The following is a 22,301-nucleotide window of genomic DNA, read 5'->3' as shown; positions in this document are numbered from 1 at the left end:
CCTTCACATCTGAAGGGTCCTTAGCAAGTTTTCTCGCCGGTAAATTCAAGCACGCACAGAGAGGGTGAGTGACATGTCCGGCTACACTCACACAGCCAGCGAGAGCCCTCTCCACCCCTACCCAGGGAGACATTCCTCCCGCCCCGCGCCCCCGCCCCTTTCGCCTCCCTCAGGGGCCCCTCCCTTCTGAGGCTCTGGCCTTGGCCGAGGCTCTGGGACTGGCCGGGGCGGGTCCCACCTCTCTGCCGCCCTGGGCCGGCCTGCGCCAGTCCTTGTCCTCTGACCAAGGCTCTCAGAGTTTCCTTCTGGCCGGCGATTCCTGTGCCTCCTCCCGCGCTTGGTGAGTAACGCCGCACCCTCCAGCCCCGACCTCCGGGGGAAGGAGGCTGTCCCAACTCGCGACTCCAGGGATTCTGGGCTTGGGTCCCCCAGTGGGGGCTCCTAGCGGACACACGAGCTTCCCTTCGGGGAAGCAGGGCTTGGGGTCTGGTCCGGGATTTCCCCCTGGGGCAGCCGAGCCTCCATCCTGGCCAGGGGCCCTCAGGCTGGAGAACCAAGATGTGGGGATCCAGCCGGGCTGGCCAGGCAGGGCGCTATACCCAGCCGGCAGCCCTGTGGGGCGGGCATTATCTGCCTGGCTTACAGACGAGAAAACAGGATCTGAGAGAGAAAGCGACAGTCTGAAGCTTGGCAGGGTTTCTCCGTGTCCTAGGGACCCTCTGCGTCCTGGGCTAAGTCCCTCACCCCATTCTCGGAGTGGAAAATATCCCCTCTGATTGGCCAAATCTGGGGGCCAGGCACAAGGGCATTTTGTGATTGGAGAGCTTCTACAGCCCCACCGTCCCTAGTGCGCAGGAGCATTGATCTCTGCACCCCAGCTTGATCCCAACACGGTTCTTGGGGTTGTGCTACTTAAAGCCCAGCATCCCCGCACCTGTTCAGGTCCCTCTTTTTCACCTCCCTAGAAGGGGCAGGAATATGGCTTAGGTGCAGATGGAGACAGAATTTAATAAGTATGTTCAGATGCTGAGTTAAGGGTGGTGGCCTTTGGCTTCAGGTGACTATGTTCTCCCTACTCCCTCGCTTCCCAGTGACCTTGGGCAAATTTCTCAAAATCCGACTGTGTTTCTTTGGCTAAAATTGAGGTGGAGGGATAAATACTAATACTACTGTCTGCTGATGTTGCTTCAGAATGACGGAAGATCATGCGCTTTGGACCTAGGAGCTCTGTTGAATGTGGGCTGCTATCCCTCCTACAAATATTAACCTCCAGGACAATGTTGGAGACAATACTGTGATGTCTCTTTTGGAGACAAGGAGATTGAGCCTTAAGAGATGAACGTGATTACAGGTCTGCAGGCTCAAGCGATCTGGGGAAGCCTGCACCATGGCCAGCCCCTGTGCACAGGATAGCGGGAAAGACAGTGGATGAAACAGGACCCCCAGGGACCCCGCTTTGGGAGGGACACGGTATCCTCCCTGCCATGTGCCTAATGGAGTAGACTGATTGCAGAAGAGCAGTCAGCTTTGCTCTCTCCCCCCAGCCCCCGCCTCTCCCGCCCCTTTTCCCCTGCACCCAAGGCAGCTGATGAAATAGGATGTCTTGTGGCTGTGCCCTGGAGCTTGGCTGAGCCTCTACCCCCTCCTAGAGCTGGCATTCTTCTGCGGGTCCCAGGACTGCAGCTTGAGAACAGGTGGCCCAGAGCTGCTGCTCCTGCACACATCCAGCTTGGGCAGGGTCTGAAAGCTGGGTCCTGGTGAAGCGGGAGAGTGAGGTTCTTGTCTCATGGAGTCAAAGAATCTCGAGGACAAAGGAGAGTGAGTAAAGAGATAGAGTTTTATTAAGCAAAGAAGTGAGTGAGAGGGGAGTGAGAGGGGTCCCTACAGGGCTGCCAATGAAGGCTTTCTGGGTTGTTTTTTATTGAAGACTAACAGGGTTACATAAACCGTTTTCACATCTCTATAGATAGCACCATTGAGTAAGGACTAGTGATTACACCTTTCATGATTTACTTCCTTTTTAGGATCTGGGAATTCTTTGTTGGTCATAAGTGACTGTTATAATAAGACCCCACCTCTGACACCTAGGGTTGGGTGGTCTTGTTTGTTCCATTTTCTCTGGTTTTCTTATACGTCTGCACTTTTGGGGATTTCCGTGAGCCTGATCCTATAGTCCCTTACCTATCTCTCCCTATCTAGCCTGGCCAGTCCCTTCATGAGACCCTAATTTAGATGTATATTGTGGGGGATGATTGTCAATACGTATCTTGGGGGAGGAGTTAGAGATAAAGGAAGTTTCCAAAGGAATTTTTATATGTTAAAGTAGACTTACAGGATCCTGGGGGTCAGTCTAAGATTGCCTTTTGCCCTTAGCTAAAGGTCAATGTCCAGGCAATGAAGTCCCTGGGGGAATGTCACTCTGCTTGTTTCAAGGACTTGTCAGTGAACTTCTAAGTAGTAAGGAAATTTCACTGGGGAGCCAGGTCTGAGTGGGGTGCTTGGGATAGGAGGCCTGGGAAGCCCTGACAGTCCTGCTGCTGCCAGGGCAGCCCTGGAGTGTGCCCAAGCACTGCCAGGGGCAAGGGGCTGAGCCTGCCAAGTCAGGAAGGAGGTAGAGCCTTGTAGGCTGCCTGACAGCCAGCCGAGCTGCACCCCTCAGCAGCAGTGTTGTCTCTTCCCTGGCTCTGCCCCCTTGGGGTTCCTGAGCTTTTCATAAGCCAAGGTCAAGACTGGCTGAGGCCCCTCTGGGAGCACCTGTCCCTGCCAAGCTCAGCTTCCTGGGACTGTGACAACAGCCCCACTGGTGGCTCCCCTGACTTTGCTTCCCTGCTTCCAAAGGGATCTTTTTTGTACTTTTACTTTCCCATGAGTAATACATGCTCAGTTTAGGGGGAAAAAAAAAAGAACAAAAACAGAACTTTCTGGTAAAAAAAAAGATAATTACTTTCATGAAAATCCCCCAAACCCAAAGCACTCTACCCAGGGACTTTTAACATTTCTGTGTAAATCCACTCAGTTTTTTGCGCTGCAAGTACACAGACATACACATGCACAGCACTTTTAAAAATCATAGTGGTTTGTTATCTGTTCGGGTGCTCTGGCCTACATATTCCCGGTGGCGAAGCAAAGTACGTTGCCCTAACTGGCTGCCTGGCTCAGACAGTGTGAATGTAGCGTGATTTTGCCATACTCATGCTGTTATTTGCTCACCCAAACATAATTTAGAAGTGAAAATGCTGAGTCAGAAGAAAAGAACCATTTCTAGGATTTTGATATTTATTGCCAAATTTTCCTCTAGAGAATTTGCCCCAAATTGTTATCCCACTAGTGCGGCAGGAGAGTATTCCTTTTCCCGTAACCTAGACAACATCGGATATTTATACCGTCTTCATTGCCTTCCACTTTTATAGGAGAAAAACAGTCCCTTGTTTTATGACGCCTATTTAGCAATAGGCATTTGATTAATTGTAACTTAAACACGTTTATATTCATCTGTTGGCAGAGGGCTTTTATTCTTTTGGCAAATTGCTTCAGATACATGTAAAATCTTCCTGCATGAATGTTTATCACATGCTTCCTTTGTATCTTTCCCTTAGAGTCAAGTTTCTAAAGTCCAACACTTACCAGATTTTTTTCCCTCATACGTTGATGTTTTCTTCTTGTGTTTGATTTTTAAAATATTTATTTTAACCCAGTTGAACTGCATTTTGAAGGAAGATGTGAACTATAGATTTGTTTGTTTGTTTAAATTAGTTTTTAGAACAATTTTAAGTTTACAGAATAATTGAGCAGAGTACAAAGAGTTCCCACATACTCCCTCAGCCCCCGTGCGGCGCCACTGTCCCAAATATATTAGTAACACCTTGCATTAGCACTAGGCACATTTGTTACTTTTGATGACTGGATATTGATACAATATTCTTAAAGTCTACAGCTCGCATCACTCATTGTGTTATATATTCAGTGGGTTTTGGCGGATGTATAAGGACCTGCATCTGCCATTACGGTAGGTGACTGAAAAATGTCCTGTGTTCTACCTGTTCATTCCTCTCCCCCCTCCTCTAAGCCTCTGTCAAACACTGATTTTTTTTTTCTCTGTTTTCCTAGTTGACCCTGACATTATAGCTAGAATAATAGGTCTGGCTTCTTTCATTTAGCAATAGGCATTAAAATTTCTCTCTTTTTATGTTTGATAGCTCATTTCTTCTTAGCGTGGAATAAAAGCCTTTCTCTGGATGTACCACAGTTTATTTACTCATTCACCTATTAAAGGACATGTTAGTTGCTTTCAAGTTTAGGTAATTAATGAGTAAAGCTGCTATAAATACCTGTGTGCAGGTTTTTGTGGGGCCTAAATTGCCCCCTCATTTAGGCAAAGACCATGATTGCTGAATTGTATGGTAAGAGTGTGTTTAGTTTTTTTGTTTTTTTCGTTAAGAAACTACCGAACTGTTTTCCAAAGTGACTGTACCGTTTCTCACTCCCACCAGCAACAAATGAGAGTTCCCTTTGCCCCAGCTCTTCTCCAGTGCTTTGTGTTGTTGGTGTTTTGGATTTTAGTCATTCTCACAGATTCTCAGTGGTGTTTCACTGTTGTTTTAATTTGCAATCCCTAGTGACATATGATGTTAAGCATGTTTTCATATATTCATCTCCCATTGGTATCTCTTCTTTGTTGAGATGTCTGTTCAGGTCTTTCCTCCAATTTTAAGTTGAGTTGTTTTCTTACAGTTGAGTTTTAAGAATCCTTTGTATATTTTGGAATCTGGTCCTTTATCAGATGTGTGTTTTGCAGATCCCCTCCTGCCCCCCCCACTGCCCCCCCCCCGCCCTTTGTGGCTTGTCTTTTGCAGAGCAGAAGTTTTTTAAGTCTAATAAAGTTCAGTTTGTCCCTTTTTTCCTTCCATGGTTTTGTTGTATCTAAAAAGTCAGACCCACAGTCATCTGGATTGCCTCATATGTTATCTTCTAGGAGCTTTATAGTTTTATCTATATGAAAATTTTACATGTGATTGATGTATTGATTTGAGGGTCTTTTTTTTCTTTTTATTTTGCACGTGGATGTCCAGTCATTCAAGAATCATTTGTTGAAAAATCTATCTTTTCCCTATTGAATTGCTTTTACTACTTCTCAAAGATCAGGTGACTTTTTGTGTGTGTCTGTCTTCTATTTGTCTACTCTTTTGCCAATATCACACTGTCTTGAATACTATAGCTTCATTACTGTGGCATCATACTGAAGTTGGGTAGTGTTAGTATTTTGACTTTGCCCCTCTCCTTCAATATTGTGTTAGATAGGGGCGCCTGGGTGGCTCAGTGGGTTAAAGCCACTGCTTTAGGCTCAGGTCATGATCCCGGGGTCCTGGGATCGAGCCCCGCGTAGGGCTCTCTGCTCAGCAGGAGGCCTGCTTCTCTTCCTCTCTCTCTCTGCCTGGCTCTCTGCCTACTTGTGATCTCTGTCTGTCAAATAAATAAATAAAATCTTAAAAAAAATACTGTGTTGGATATTTCAGGTCTTTTGCCTTTAGTATAAACTTTAAAATCAGTTTGTTGATATCCACCAAATAACTTGCTCGGATTTTCACTGAGATTGTGTTGAATCCAAAGGTCAAATTGGAAAGAACTGATGTCTTGACAATATTGAGTTTTCCTAACCATGTGAATATAATATCTCCACTTATTTAGGTTTTATTTCATTTCCTTCATTAGTCTTGTGGTTTTCCTCACATAGCTCTTTTACATATGTTGTTATATTTACGCATAAATAATTTCATTTTTATGTGATATGTAAATGATATTGTGTTTTTAATTTCAAGTTCCAGTTGTTTATTGCTGGCATATAAGAAGCAATTGACTTTTGCATATTAACCTTCTCTCCTGTAACCTTCCTATAATCATTTATTGGTTTCAGGAGTTTCTTGTTGATTCTTTAAGATTTTCTACATGGACAATCATGTCATCTGTGAACACAGACAGTTTATTTCCTCCTTTCCAATCTGTATATCTTTTATCACCTTTTCTTATTTCTTTGCTAGAATTTCCAGTAGGATTTTGAATAGAAATAATGAAAGGATCACCCTTGGCTTGTTTCTGATCTTAGTGGGAAAGTTTCTAGTTTCTTACAATTAAGTGTGATATTAGTTATGGGTTTGTTTGTAGATGTTCTTTATCAGGTTAATTTCCTCTCCATTCCTAGTTTGCTGAGAATTTTTTATCAGGAATGAGTATTGGATTTTGTCAATTACTTTTCCTGCATCTATTTATCTGTTCACATGATTTTCCTTCTCTGTCCTGTTAGTGTAATCTATTACATTAATTGATTTTGATTTTGATTGTGTAATCTATTGCATGAATTGATTAATTGATTTTGATTAATTGATTTTGAATCTTAAGTGTTTGGTAGAATTCACCAGTGAACCTAGGTGCTTTCTGCTTTGGAAGGGTATTTATTGATTCAATGCCTTTAATATATGTAGACCTATTTCTGTTTTCCTTGTATAAGTTTTGTTGAGTGGTGTCTTGCAAGAAATGTTCCATTTCATCTAGGTTATCAAATTTGAGGGTGTATGGTTATTAATAATACTCCTTTATTACTCTTTTAATGACTATGGGATTAGTAGTGATGGTCCTTCTTACATTTTTGAAATTAGCAATTTTTTTTCTTAGTTAGTCTAACTAGGGGCTTACCAATTTCCACTCTGGAAGACGGTATGGAGATTCCTCAAGAAGTTAAAAATAGAGATACTCTACAAACCAGCAATTTCACTACTAGGCATTTACCCCAAAGATAAAAGTGTAGTGCTCTGAAGGGGCACCTGCACCCCAATGTTCATAAGAGCAATGTCCGTAGTAGCCAAACTGTGGAAAAAGCCAAGATGTTCATCAGTGAACATCAATGTTTATCAATGGATAAAGATGTGATGGGGATTAAGGAAGGCATTTGTTGTGATAAGCACTGGGTGGTTTTTTTTTTAAATTTTTAATTTAAATTCAATTAGCCAACATAGAGTATATCATTAATTTCAGATGTACTGTTCAGTAATTTATCAGTTGGGTGTAATAACAAGTGCTTATCACATCATATGCCTTACTTAATGCCCATCCCCCCAATACCCCATCCCCATCCCCCATTCCCACCTCCCCTCCAGCAGCCCTTAGTTTGTTTCCTATAGTTAAGAGCCTCTCATAGCTTGTTTCCCTCTCTGATACTTCCCATTCACTTTTCCCTCCCTTCCCCTATGATCCTCTGCACTGTTTCTTACATTACACAAATGAGTGAAACTGTATGATAATTGTCTTTCTGTATTTGACTTATTTTGCATGATACCCTTCAGTTACATCCATGTTGATATAAATGGTAAGTATTCATCTTTTCTGATGGCAGAGTAATATTCATATATATATATATATACATATACCTATATATACATGTATATACACACAAAAATACATATATATATACATATGTGTGTATATATATATATTCTACAACTTCTTTATCCATTCATCTGTTGATGGATATCTCAGCTCTTTTCACAGTTTGGCTATTGTGGATATTGCTGCTATGAACATTGGGGTGCATGTACCCCTTCAGATCACTATATTTGTATCTTTGGGGTATATACCTAGTAGCACAGTTGCTGGGTTGTAGGGTATCTCTATTTTTAACTTCTTGAGGAATGTCCATACTCTTTTCCAGAGTGGCTGTACCAGCTTGCATTCCCACCAACAGTGTAAGAGAGTTCCCCTTTCTCCACATCCTCGCCAACATTTGTTGTTTCCTGTCTTGTTAATTTTAGTCATTCTGACTGGCGTAAAGTGGTAATCTCATTGTGATTTTGATTTGTATTTCACTGATGCCAAGTGATGTTAAGTTTTTCATGTGTCCACTGACCATTTGTATGTCTTCTTTGGAGAAATGTCTATTCATGTCTTCTGCCCATTTCTTTACTGGATTATTTGTTTTTGGGTGTTGAGTTTGATAAGTTCTTTATAGATCTTGGGTACTAGCCCCTTATCTGTACTGTCATTTGCAAATATCTTCTCCCATTCCATAGGTTACCTTTTAGTTTTGTTGATTGCTTCCTTTGCTGTGCAGAAGCTTTTTATCTTGATGAAGTCCGGTAGTTCATTTTTGCTTTTCTTTCCATTGCCTCTGGAGATGTGTCTAGCAAGAAGCTGCTGCGTCTGAGGTCGGAGAGGATGCTGTCTGTGTTCTCCTCTAGGATTTTGATTGATTCCTGTGTCACATTGAGGTCTTTCATCCATTTTGAGTTTATCTTTGTGTATGGTGTAAAAGAATGGTCCATTTTCTTTTTCCATATGTGGCTGTCCAATTTTCCCAGCACCACTTATTGAACAGATTGCCTTTTTTCCATTGGATATTCTTTCCTTCTTTGTCAAAATAAGTTGACCATTGAGTTGAGGGTCCATTTCTGGGTTCTCTATTCTATTCCATTGATTTATGTGTCTGTCTGTGCCAGTGCCATACTGTCTTAACGATTAGTTTTATAATATAGGCTGATGCCTGGCATTGTGATGCCACCAGCTTTGGTTTTCTTTTTCAACATTCCTTTGGCTATTTGGGGTCTTTACTAGTTCCATACAAATTTTACGATTATTTGGTCCAGGTCTGTGAAAATGTTGATGATATTTTGATAGGGATTGCTTTTAATGTATAGATTGCTCTGAGTAGCATAGACCTTTTAACAATGTTTATTCTTCCATTCCATGAGCATGGAATGTTTTTCCATCTGTTTGTATCTTCCTCAGTTTCTTTCAGAAGTGTTCTACAGTTTTTAGAGTACAGATCCTTTACTCTTTGGTTAGGTTTATTCTTAGGTATCTTATGGTTTTTGGGTGCTATTGTAAATAGGATCAGTTCCTTAATTTTCTTTCTTCTGTCTCATTGTTAGTATAAAGAAATGCAGCTGATCTCTGTGTATTGATTTTATATCCTGCCACATTGCTGAATTGCTGTATGAGTTCTAGCAATTTTGGAGTGGAGTCTTTTGGGTTTTCTACATAAAGTGTCATGCCATCTGCAAAGAAAGTTTGACTTCTTGTTTGCTGGTTTGAATGCCTTTTATTTCTTTTTGTTGTCTGATTGCTGAGGCTTGGACTTCTAGTACTATGTTGAACAACAGTGGTGAGAAAGGACATTACCCTTGTGTTCCTGACCTTCTTGACCCTAAGGGAAAAGCTCTCAGTTTTTCTCCATTGAGGGTGATATTTGCTGTGGGCTTTTTGTAGATGGCTTTTATGATATTGAGGTATGTTCCTTCTATCCCTACACTTTGGAGAGTTTTAATCAAGAAAGAATTCTGTATTGTATGTAAAATGCTTTTTCTGCATCAATGGAGAAGATCATATGGTTCTTGTCGTTTCTTTTATTAATGTGATGTATCACATTGATTGATTTGCAAATGTTGAACTGCCCTTGTAATCCAGGAATAAATCCCACTTGGTCATGGTGAATAATCTTTTTCATGTACTGTTGGATCCAGTTGGCTAGTATCTTGGTGAGAATGTTGGCATCCATGTTCATCAGGGATATTGGTCTGTAATTTCACTTTTTTTTAAAGATTTTATTTACTTATTTAAGAGAGAGAGAGAGAGATAGAAAGAGAACAAGCAGGGAGGAGAGGGAGAAGCAGGCTCCCCCCTGAGCACGGAGCCTGATGCAGGGCTCAATCCCAGGACCCTGGGATCATGACCTGAGCCAAAGGCAGATGCTTATCTGACAGCCACCCAGGAACTCCTGTAATTCTCCTTTTTGATGGGGTCTTTGATTTTAGGATCAAGGTAATGCCGGCATCATAGAATGAGTTTGGAAGTTTTCCTTCTGGTTTTATTTTTTGAAACAGCTTCAGTAGACTAAATATTATTTCTTCTTTAAGTGTTTGGTAGAATGTCCCTGGGAAGCCATCTGGCCCTGGACTCTTGTTTTTTGGGGAGGTTTTTGATTACTGCTTCAATTTTCTTGCTGGTTATAGGTCTCTTCAAACTTTCTATTTATTCCTATTTCAATCTTGATAGTTTATAAGTTTCTAAGAATGCATCCATTTCTTCCAGATTGCCTAATTTGTTGGCATATAGTTGCTCATAATATGTTGTTAAAATTGATTTTTTAAAGGTTTTTTTTTAATTTTTTTATTTATTTGACAGACAGAGATCACAAGTAGGCAGAGAGGCAGGCAGAGAGAGAGGAGGAAGCAGGCTCCCTGCTGAGCAGAGAGCCCGATGCAGGGCTCAATCCCAGCATCCTGGGATCATGACCTGAGTCGAAAGCAGAGGCTTTAACCCACTGAGCCACACAGGTGCCCCAATATGTTCTTAAAATTGTATTTTCTTGGTGTTGGTCATGATCTCTCTTCTTTCATTCATAATTTTATTAATTTAGGTTCTTTCTCTTTTTGATAAGTCTGGTAGGGGTTTATCAATCTTATTAATTCTTTCAAAGAACCAGCTTCTAGTTTCATTGATCTTCTCTATTCTTCTGGTTTGTATTTCATTGATTTCCACTCTAATTTTTATTATTTCTCTTCTGCTTGGTTTAGGCTTTATTTGCTGTTCTTTCTCCAGTTCTTTTAGGTGAAAGGATAGCTTGTGTATTTGAGATTTTTAAAAGTTTTTGAGAGAGGCTTGTATTGCAATATACTTTTCTCTTAGGATCACCTTTGCTGTATCCCAGAGGTTTTGAACATTTGTGTTTTTATTTTCATTAGTTTCTATGAATTAAAAATTTTTTTTTTAATTTCCTGGTCGACCCATTCATTCTTTAGTAGGATGGTCTTTAACCTCCAAGTGTTTGAGTTCCTTCCATATTTCCTCTTGTGATTGAGTTCAAGTTTCAAAGCTTTGTGGTCTGAAAATATGCAGGGAATAATCCCAGTCTTTTGGTATTGGTTGAGACCTGAATTATGATCCAGTATATGCTCTTCTGGAAAAATTCTCTGTGCAGTCTAGAAGAATGTGTATTCTGTTGCTTTAGGATGGAATGCTGTGTACATATCTCTGAAGTTCATCTGGTCCAATGTGTCATTCAGAGCCCTTGCTTCTTTGTTGATCTTCTACTTAGGTGATCTTTCCATTGCTGTGAGTGGGATGTTGAAGTCCCCTACTATTAATGTATTATTATCAATGCATTTCTTTAGTTTGGTTATTAATTGGTTGATATGTTTGACTGCTCCCAAATTAGGAACATAAATACTTATAATTGTTAGTTCTCCTTGTTGGGTAATCCTTTAATTATGATATAGTGTCCCTTTTCATCTCTCACTATGGTCTTTGGTTTAAAATCTAATTTGTCTGATAAGAGAATGCTTTCCCAGCATTCTTTTGAGGTCCATTAGCATGATGAATTGTTCTCAACCCCTCACTTTCAATCTGGAGGTGGCTTAAGGTGTAAAGTTAGTCTCTCGTGGACAGCATACGGATGGGTCATGCTTTTTTAAATCCAGTCTTATACCCTATGACTTTTGATTGGAGAATTTAGCCCATTTGCATTTCAGAGTAACTATTGAAAAATATGAATTTAGTGCCATTGTATTACCTGTAAAGTTGCTGTTTCTGTAGATTGTCTCTGTTTCTTTCTGGTTTATGTTACTCTTGGATTCTCTCTTTGCTTACAGGATCCCCCTTAATATTTCTTGCAGAGCTGGCTTGATGGTCACATATTCTTTCAGTTTCCATCAGTCCTGGAGGCTCTTTACCTCTCCTTCCATTCTGAAGGACAGCCTTGCTGGATAAATTTTTCTTGACTAAATGTTTTTCTCATTTAATACCCTGAATATATCATGCCAGCCCTTTCTGGCCTGCCAGGCCTCTGTGGATAGGTCTGCTGCCAGTCTAATGTTCCTACACCTGTAGGTTAGGAACTTCTTGTCTTGAGCTGCTCTCTGGGTTTCTCTTCATTTCTAAAATTTGGAAGCGTCACTATTACATGCTGGGTGTTGATCTATTTTTATTGATTTTGTGAGGGGTTCTCTCTACCTCTTGGATATGAATTCCTTCCCCAGATTAGGGAAGTTCTCAGCTATGATTTGCTCAAATATACCTTTTGATCCTCTCTGTCTTCTCCCTCAGGCACCCCAGTAATTCCTGTACAATTTCATTTTATGGCGTTGCTGTTTTTTTAAGCCTCCCCTGATGGTCCATTGGTTGTTTTTTTCTCTTTTCCTCAGCTCCCTTCCTTTCCATCAACTTGCCTTCTATGTCACTTACTCTCTCTTCTCCCTCATTTACACTACCTACTAGAGCATTCAATTTAGACACAACTCAGTTATGGCATTTTTTTCAGCCTGATTAGATCTCATTTCTGCACTAAGAGATTCTCTAGTATCTCTTGTGCTTTTTTTTCAAGCCCAGCTAGTAACTTTGTAATTGTTATCTGATTTCCATCTGTGGCATTTTACTTATATCCCTATCAATTAGATCTGTGTCAAAGAATATTGCCTCTTGTTCTTTCTTTTGTTGTGAATTCCTCCTTCTAGTCATTTTGCCCAGAGAAAAATGTATGAATGAGTGAGTACTATCAAAAAATCAACCATGACGTAAGCAAAATACACACTGGACAAATCCAAAGAGGTCAGAAAGCAGGAAAGAAAAGGAAAAGATGAAGAAAATGAAAAAAAAAAGGGAAAGAAAAAAAAGGGGGGGTGAAGAGAGAATATAATCTCACAGGGTGGACAAAACAGGGTGATCTGCTTTGTCCTGAGTGTGTTTTGGTCTCTGTGTTAGAAGACACTAAATCCCAAAATTGTAAAGAAAGTAAAACTTATATATATACAAAGATAAAATTGAATAGAGTGAAGGGAAACCAAAAATGAAAAATACATGTATAAAATGTAAATTTCAAAAAATGAAAGTTAAAAAAAGACTTAAAAACAAAGAATTGATAAAAATAAAAGGCTAGTTGAAAAGGGAAAAAGAAAAAAAAGAAATGAAAAAATTTCAATGGAAAGATAAATGAATCATGAGGGAAAACCCCTCAAGTTCTTTATACTATCTTCCCCTAGTGCTGGAGTTTTACAGTCCTGTGTGGTCCATAAAGTTGCTGTTCATCTGTTCTTTCAGTTGGTCTTCTGGACCTTCTGGGGGAGGGGCCTGCTGTGATGAGTTTCAGGTGTCTTTGACTGGGTGGAGTTTCACAACCCCTTGCCAGGGGGCCAGGGTCAGTGTTAAGCTGTTTTTAGTTGCTCTGTGTAGCTTTTGTTTCCTGAAGGCTTTCTGTGCTTCTTTAGAGGATCAAGATAAAAATGGCTTTGTCTTGATCTCTAGTCCCAGAGCTAAAAGATCGTGGTCCCATCTCTTTAGTAAGCCCTCAGGGATAAGTGGCCTTCACTTTTGTGTGGCCAAACTCTGCTGACTCCTGGGGTACATGCCCACACGGATCCTCCCAGGAGAAGGCAGAGGGTCCCAGGCTTCTGCACTTTGTCGGGGCCTGGCATGGGGAATGGTCTTGGGATCATGCCTGCACCCACTTCATCCCTCTTGGGGGAAGGCGGGGAAGCGCAGGGCTCTGGCACTGACAGTTGTTCCCCAGTTGTGTGTGGACATGCTCCAGCCCTCCCAGGGGAAGGAGGAGGGTCCCCACATTCCTGTCCTTTGCAGGGTTCCCACAACAGAGAGCAGTCACCTGATGGTGCCATGGCTCATGGTTTATGGTGAACAGAGCTGAGACTTCCCTCCCAGGCTCGCTGACTGTAAATAGTTTCCCCACTCCACTGATTGAGAGCTCTACTGCCTCGGCACCCCCATTCTTTTTGTGACTTCAGAAATCCTGAGACCAAACTGTCCCACCTAGAATTCTGCTGTGTTTCACCACCTGAGCACCTTTCATGCAGGAATATCTCTCAACAGATTTCTAAGGGTGCTGATTTTGCCCTCCAGGGCTATGTCACTTTCCAGTAGCCAGCTTAGTAAGACTCCCCCCACCCTCCACCAATTACCTTCCGATATATCCCCTCAGAATCACTTCTCCGACTGTCCTACCTTGCAAAAAGTGGTCACTTTTCTACTTGTAGAGTTCCAGATATTATTTTCTTACATCTCAGGTTGAATTTACGGGTGTTCAGAATTATTTGATAGTTATCTAGCTAAATTCCGTGGACCAGATGAAACAAAGTCTCCTACTCTTCCACAGTCTTGCTTCCTCTAGCAGCACTGGGCATTGTATGAAAGCAATGAATCACTAAATTCTACTCCTAAAATTAATATTTATGTTAACTAACTGGAATTTTAAAACTTTAAAAAAAGTATGAAATATCTAGGAAATAGTTTAACCAAAGAAGCGAAAGTCTTGTACAATGAAAATTTTAAAACAATTCTGGAGGAAATTAGACAAGACCCAAATAAATAAAGACATGCTGTCTTCATGGGTAAAAAGCTTTAATCTTTTGACAATACTACTCAAAGTTATCTACAGATACAACACAATCCTTATCAAATTTTCAAGAGTCTTTTAGGCAGAAATAGAAAAGCCAATCCTAAAACTCCTGTGTAATTGCAAGGGGCCCTAACAAGTCAAAACAATCTTGAAAAAGAATACATTTGAAGAACTAACTTTCCTTCTTTCTTCATTTCCTTTCCTTTTCTTTTTCTTTCTTTTTTTTCTTTTTTTGAAAACTCACTTTCTGATTTCAAAACTTACTACAAAGCCACAATAGTCAAAAGAGCATAATCCAGGGGTACCTGGGTGGCTCAGTTGTTAAGTGTCTGCCTTTGGCTTGGGTCATGATCCCAGGGTCCTGGAATGGAACATGACATCGGGCTCCCTGCTTGGTGGGGAGCCTGCCTCTCCCTCTGCTTGCTGTTCCCCTGGTCATGCTTCCCCTCTCCCTCCCTCCTTCTCTCTCTCTGGCAAATAAATTAAAAAAAAATTTTTTTAAAGAGCATTATCCTGATCAATGGTTGCATGTGGGAGTCCAGAAATAAACGTGTCTGACCAATTGGTTTTTAACAAATTCACTAAGTGGGGAAAGATTAGTGTCTTCAATAAACAGTGTTGGGGCAACTGGATTTCCACATGTAAAAGAATGAAATGGGATCCCTAGCACACAGCATGTACAAAAACTAACTTAAAATTGGTCAATCACCTAAATGTAAAAACTAAAACCATAAAACCCTAGAAGCAAAGATAGGGGTAAATCTTCATGATGTTATATTTGGCACTGGAATTTTAGACATATACCAAAAGCAACAAAGGAGAAATTGGTAAATTTGACTTCACCAAAATTAAAAACTTCTGTCCAGCAAAGGATATTATCCAGAAAATGAAAAGACCACTTTCAGAATGGGAGAAAATTTTTGCAAATTACATATGTGATAGGATATTAATATTCAAATTTATAAAGAATTCCTACAGCTGGAAAACAAAAAGACAGCTCAGTTATATAATGTGCCTAGGTGTGGCATACTGAGGAATATGGTAATTTTATGTTTAGGTTTTTGAAGATTGCCAAACTGTTTTCCACAGTGCCTGGACCATTTTATATTCTTACCAGTAATGTATAATGGTTCTAATTTTCCACATCTTTGCCAATACTTGTTTTCCCTTATTAAAGTATTATAGATGAGCCAAAGTAGGTGTGAATTGATATTTTACTATAGTTTTGCTTGGCATTTCCTTATTGACTAATAAGGTTGAACATTTTTTTATGTGCTTGTTGACCATTTGCATATCTTCATTGGAGAAATGTCCATTCAAGTCTTCTCCATTTTTAATTGTTTCACAAAACAGATATTCAAACAGATACTTGTTTTCATTTTTTTATTTTGAAATTTTTACCATTTAAAAATTTTTTAAATTTAAATTTAAAATTTAAATTAAATTTTGTATTTCAATTCAATTTTAAATTTAAATTTTGTATTTTTAATTTTTAAAATTTTGTATTTCAAAAATTTTAAATTTTTGTATTTCAATTCAATTTAAATAACATACATTGTATTATTAGTTTCAGGGGTAGAATTCAGTGATTCATCAGTTGCATACAACACCAGTGCTCATTGCATCAAGTGCCCTCCTTAATGCCCATCACCCAGTTATCCCATCTCCCCAGCCACCTCCCTCCAGCAACCCTCAGTTTGTTCTCTGTAGTTAAGAGTCTCTCATGGTTTGCCTCCCTCTCTTGTTTTCATTTTATATATTTTTCTTTCCATTCCCCTAGGTTCATCTGTTTTGTTTCTTAAATTCCACATATGAGTGAAATCATACGTATTTGTTTTTCTTTGACTGATTTATTTTGCTTAGCATAATACCATCTGGTTCCATCCATGTTTCCATGTTGTTGCTAATGGCAAGATTTCATTCTTTTTGATGGCTAAGTAATAGTCCATTGTTTGTGTGCGTGTGTGTGTGTGTGTGTGTGTGTGTGTGTTTTGGCAGTTGTGGACTTTGCTGCTATAAACATTGGGGTGCATATACCCCTTCAAATCACTATGTTTGTATCCTTTGGATAAACACCTACTAACGCATTGCTAGGTCATAGGGTAGTTCTATTTTTGACTTTTTGAGGAAACTCTCTACTGTTTTCCAGAGAGGCTGCACCAGGTTGCTGTCCTACGAACAGTGTAAGAGGATTCTCCGTTCTCCACATCCTTGCCAACATCTGTTGTTTCCTGAGTTCAAAGAGATACTTGTATACCAATGTTCACTGCAGCCTTATTCACTACAGCCAAGAGGTAGAACTGGCCCAGTGTGCAGGAACAGATGAATGGATGTATATAGACATGCATGCACATGCACACACACAAATAGATAAATAAAATTCTTTCATAAAAAGGAATAAAGTTCTGATACATACTACGACATGTTTAAAGCTTGAAGACATTGTGCTAGATGGACTAAGCCAGATACAAAATACAAATATTCTATGATTCCACTTATATGTGATACCAAGAATAGTCAAATTTACAGAAACAAAAAGTAGATTAGAGGTTAATAGGGGCTACTTGTAGTGGTTGGGAATGGGAACTTATTGCTTAAAGAATATAGAGTTTCTGTTTGGAGTGATGAAATAGTTGTGATACTTACACAATACTGTGAATGTAAAAAAAAATGTCTGAACTGCACATTTAGAAATGATTAAAATGGGGGCTCCTGGGTGGCACAGTTGGTTAAGCGATTGCCTTCAGCTCAGGTCGTGATCCTGGAGTCCCAAGATCAGATCCTGCATTGGGCTCCCTGCTCGGCAGGGAGTCTTCTCCCTTTGACCCTCCCCCTACTCATGCTCTCTCTCTCTCTCATTCTCTCTCTCTCCCTCAAATAAATAAAAAAATAGAAATGATTAAAATGGTGAGTTCTATGTTACATATCTTTTACCATTATAACAAAATTTGTAAGCTATAATAAACACAAAAGATAGACAAACTGAAAATGGAAAAGAATACGGGTCCAGAGACAGATTTATCCAGATATGGTACTAGAAAAACATTTCTGGACTTCTGTGTCATAGACAAAAATCAATTCTGGAGGGATTGCATGCAGTGAAAAAAAACCAAAACAATAAAAGTTTTTTTCTTTACTAATATCTCTTTTTTTAAAATTAAGAATTGATTTTTTAGAGATGTTTTAAGTTTGCAGCAAAATTAAGGGACAGGTACAGAGATTTCTTATATACCCAGTGCCTCCTGCCACACAAAACATCCCCTGTTATCAGTTTCCTCCTCCTGAGTGATACATTTGTTATGACTGATGAACCTACACCAATAGAGTATCACTCAGAGTCCATAGTTTACATTAGCTTTTTTCTTGGTGTTGTACCTTATGTGGTACAACCTTATATGGGTTTGGACAAAAGCAAAATGATATGTGTCTGTCATTATGGCGCCACACAGAGTGTTTTCATTGCCTAAATATCCTGTGCTCCACCTGGTCATCTCTTTCCCTTTTCCAACCCTTGGCAGCCACCAATCTTATCGTGTCTCCATAGTCTTACCCTTTCCAGAATGTCATATAGTTTGAGTCATACATTATGTAGCCTTTCAAGATTGACTTCTTTCACTTAGTAATGTGCATTTAAGGCTCCTGCATGTCTGTTTGTGACTTGATAACTCATTTATTTTCAGGGCTGTTGTCTGAATGTACCACAGTTTATTAATCCATTCACCTACTGGAAGACTTTGTGGTTGCTTCCAAGTTTTGGTAATTATGGATAAAAGTTCTAAAAACAGCCATGTGCAGGTTTTTGTGTGCATGTAAGTTTTCAGCTCCTTTGAGTAAATACCAAATAGTATGACTGTTGGATTGTACGGCAACAATATGTTTCCTTCATAAGAAACTGCCAAAATGTCTCCCAAAGTGACCCTGTCATGTTGCAGCCCATCAGCAACGTATGAGAATTCCTGTTGCTCCACGTTCTTACTAGCACTTGATGTTGTCCACGTTCCAGATTTTGGTCATCCTAATAGGCGTGTAGTCGTAGTGTCCCTTTGTTCTTTTAAACTGAATTTGCCTGATTATGTATTATGTGCAGCATCTTTTCATATACTTGTCATCTTTATATCTTGTCTGGTGAGGTGTCTCTTTAGGAATTCAGCCTACATTTTGTTGAGGTGATTTGTTTTGTAATTGTTAAGTCTTCAGAGTTTTTTGTATATTTTGGATAACAGTCCTTTATCGATGTGTCTTTTGCAAATGTTTTCTCCCAGTCTGTGGCTTGCCTCCTCGTTCTGCTGGCAATGTCTTGCAGAATGGAAGCTTTTAATCTTAATGAAGTCCAGCTTAACAATTTTTTCTTTCATGAATTGTCCTTTGATGTTATATCTAAAGAGTCACTGTGTACTGAAGGTCATTAAATTTTTTCCTGTGTTATCGTCTAGGAGGTGTAATATTGCATTTTACATTAGGTTTGTGATGTATTTTGAGTAAATTTTTGTAAAAGGAGTAATGTCTGTGTTTAGATTAACATTTTTGCATGTGGATGCTCAGTTGTTCCAGCACCATTTATTGAAAAACTATTTTTGCTCCATTTTGTTGACTTTGCTCTTTTGTCAAACAATAAAGATTTTAGAAGACAGAGAGGACATCTTCATGAACTGGCATAGGCAACAATTTCTTAAATAGATTATAAAAACCACTAACCATAATGGGAAATTTTGATGAGTATACTATGTTAAGTTTAAGAACTTGGGTTCATTAAAACACACATAAGACAGTGAAAAAAATCAAGCCACAGAATTGAAGTTATGTTTCATAAATATGTATGACAGAGGATCGATAGTCCAGATTATTAAAAAACAAAATCAAAAGAAACAAACAAACAAAACCAAACCCCTCTTGCTGCAAACTAGTAAGGAAAAGGCCACCCAATTAAAAACAACAATAAGAAAACAAACCAAAAAAACCAAAAGTCTTAAAGAGGCAGTTCCCACAAACAGATGTTCAAGTGACCAATAAACAACTTGATCAACTTCAATAGTCATCAAGGAATTGCAAATTAAAGCCCAATGGCATGGCTATATTTCACGTTAGCAAAATAGATGAAAGGAAAGAGGCACAAGGCCTCTATGCCAAACACGTGGGCATGGGAATTGGTACAACCACTTTGGAAAATGGACAGAATCTGTTAAAGCTGAACATTTTCATGCCTCTGACCCCAAAATTCCACTCCTAGGAACGGAATTTGCCCAACGTAAATATGTGTCTATATACAGTAAGAATCATATGCCCAAATCTTGATAGCATCCCTATCATAATAACCTCAAACTGGAAACTACCAAATGTCCATCAATGGTAGAATGGATGAATAAATGTGTTTATTCACATTCACACAGTGAAATACCATGAAATACTATGCAGCAATGAGAATGAGCACAGTACAACTACATGCAACAATGTGCATAATGTTGAATGGGAAAAATCCACAGAACATTGCACTGCATGATTCTATTTTATAAATACAAACATACATATATGGGAGCTGCTGGAGTGTTTCTTTCTCTGAGTGCCGATTATAGAGGTGTGCTTAGTCTGTGAAATTCATTGATCTACATACCTATAATTTTGCGCTTTTCTGTATGTATGAAGCATGTTAATACTTCAATCACATTTTCCAAAAACACATGTATATTTTTACAAATGGATAATTTAAATAAATATATCAAGTGAAAAATAGGTGTTACAGATATGAGCATGGGGATTGAATGGCCGAACTTTGGAGACAATTGCATGATGTAACTACTCATTATTTCACATATCTTCCTTCTACTTGGCCAGCCCAGTAGCACCCCGTTTCGTTCCCCCTGACCCCGCCCTCGGTCCTCAGGGCCTATCCACCCAAGCATTCTTTTCTGTGAGATGGAGATAAGCAGACCCCCAGGCCCAGGTGTCCTTGCTGCTTTCTGGCTCAGGGAAATGAGCCTGATGGGCAGGCTGAAAGCTGTTTGCAGAACATAGCATCTGAGAAAACAGACTTGATGTAACCAGGTCACAGAACTGGTTAGCTACAGAAATATGTTTAAATACATCTCAGAGGACTTGCCTCCCAGTGTTCCACGCCAATTTAGAGGATTTCAAGGAGGAATCCCTAATTCTATAATCTCCATTCAAATCACCCACTGTGGCATATAAAATCCCTCCCTTGCAAAAGAAGTTTCTCCTCTGGCCTTCACAGTAGCAGCTCTCTGCAGAGGCCTGATGCTCAGGGAGCTCCGGAGGTGACCTTAAGTGGTGGAGGTGGGCAGGGTGGATACTGTACAGTGGATACAACTGTGCAGTTGTCCACTGGGACTAGGGCCAGATCCCTGAGCATCCTGTCATAGTACTATGTCTAACACTGTGGTTTTGTTCCATCCCCAGATCCTTCTGACCCATCCCTTCTGCCATGAAGATCGCAGTGATTGGGCAAAGCTTGTTCGGCCAGGAAGTTTACTGCCACCTCAGGAAGGAGGGCCATGAGGTCGTGGGTGTATTCACTGTCCCAGACAAGGATGGGAAGGCTGATCCCCTCGGTGAGTGGGTGGCCCAGGAATAGGGAAAGGGGGTGCCCAGGCAGGCAGGTAGCTATGGGTAGGAGCAGAAGTCTTGTGGTGGTCATGGACATCCCTGGCTGGAGGCAGCCCTACATGCCCCACCTTGAATCCTGCTCAGGTGCAAACCAACTGCTTGGCTTTTCTGAAACAAAATAGAGACCCCTTCCCCAACTGATCATGGGGTGGGGCTTGTGTCCTAGAGAAGGGTCAGGGAGAAGCCCAATCTGCCCCCAGGGTCCTGCTGTCTGACAATTTCAGGCTTCTCCGACCCCAGCACCAGGCTCTGGAAGGGCTGCTGCTAGATGGGAGATACCGCAGGTCAGCGTTCCCAAATGTGAATGTTCAGGGTATCTCCATCAGTGGGACTGCCTGCTATGCAAAGTGCTGAGCCCTTCCCTGGGAGTTTCTGTCCAAAAGGGTGGGGTTGAGTCTGAGAATTTGCATTTCTAACAAGTTCCCAGGTGATGCTGATGCATCTGGCTCTATGAGATGCACAGTTTAAGAATCTCTAGCCTCTAGACTGGGAGCCTCAGCAGCACTTCAGGATGCAAGGGCCTCAGCTCAAATGTACAGACCCTCCAGGGACACTCAGGTCCTTCAGAGGCCAGATGGATGCAGAATATAGAGCAGAGGTTAAAAACGGAAGGCCAGATTGAGAAAAGAGCCTTGTGGGGCTGGCCGAGAACAGGGGCATTGTTCATAGGGATAATGAATCTCGCTAGACTGAGAAGCACAGCTGACCCCCGGACCCAGGTCCAGGACCACTGTGATGCTAACCAGGCCTCAGTCTCAGACTTGACCCCACTGTGACCTGTGATATAGCCTGACCTCACCACAGCCTGAGCCCTGCCCTCAGCCACTAAATGACCATGGATACTAGTCTCTGAGCCTAGACCCAGATGGAGCCTAGCTGAGACTTGACCCTGGCCTTGGATGTCTTGCAGAAGTATTCCCTTGATCCCGGTATGGACAGCTTTTGCAAGCACAGTCTAGTCTGCTCACTTTGATCCCCCCCTCCCTTGTTATCCCCAAATGCAAGGCAGAGGCAGAGCAGGTCAGTTCTAGTGAGAGGCTAGTCATCATGCTGGGTCTTCTAACAGAGAACCCAGTACAGGGATGTGTTTGTTAGGTGCTGAAGAGGGCAGGCAAAAGAGAACTCCAAGCTATTGGGGTAGTGACTGCTGAGGGCAGATGTCCCCTTTCAGGCTGGGTAAACAGAGGGAAGCTGTAACCTGTAGAACTTGGAAGCTTGGGGTTGTACTGAACTGCTGCTCACAGGTGGTGGGCGCTGGGTGGGCTGGGGTCCCTGCACGCTGAGACCTGGAACT

General features: G+C 40.8%; 1 protein-coding gene across 1 annotated transcript in view; it reads left to right on the top strand.

Annotated features, from left to right (window-relative positions):
* Positions 1 to 203: 203 nt before the first annotated feature.
* Positions 204 to 22,301, top strand: part of ALDH1L1 (aldehyde dehydrogenase 1 family member L1) — a 108,982-nt gene continuing 86,884 nt past the window's right edge. The window contains exons 1-2 of the mRNA XM_080805995.1: positions 204 to 340; positions 20,801 to 20,952. Of these exons, the coding sequence (XP_080662121.1) occupies positions 20,826 to 20,952 (127 nt within the window). The 5' untranslated portion in view covers positions 204 to 340; positions 20,801 to 20,825. The remainder of the gene's footprint in view (positions 341 to 20,800; positions 20,953 to 22,301) is intronic.

Source organism: Martes martes (genome assembly GCF_963455335.1).
Source record: "Martes martes genome assembly, chromosome: 1".
In the NCBI taxonomy this organism is placed as follows: Eukaryota; Metazoa; Chordata; class Mammalia; order Carnivora; family Mustelidae; genus Martes; species Martes martes.
Note: the sequence above shows the minus strand (reverse complement) of the source record. Positions and strands in the feature narration are given on the sequence as shown.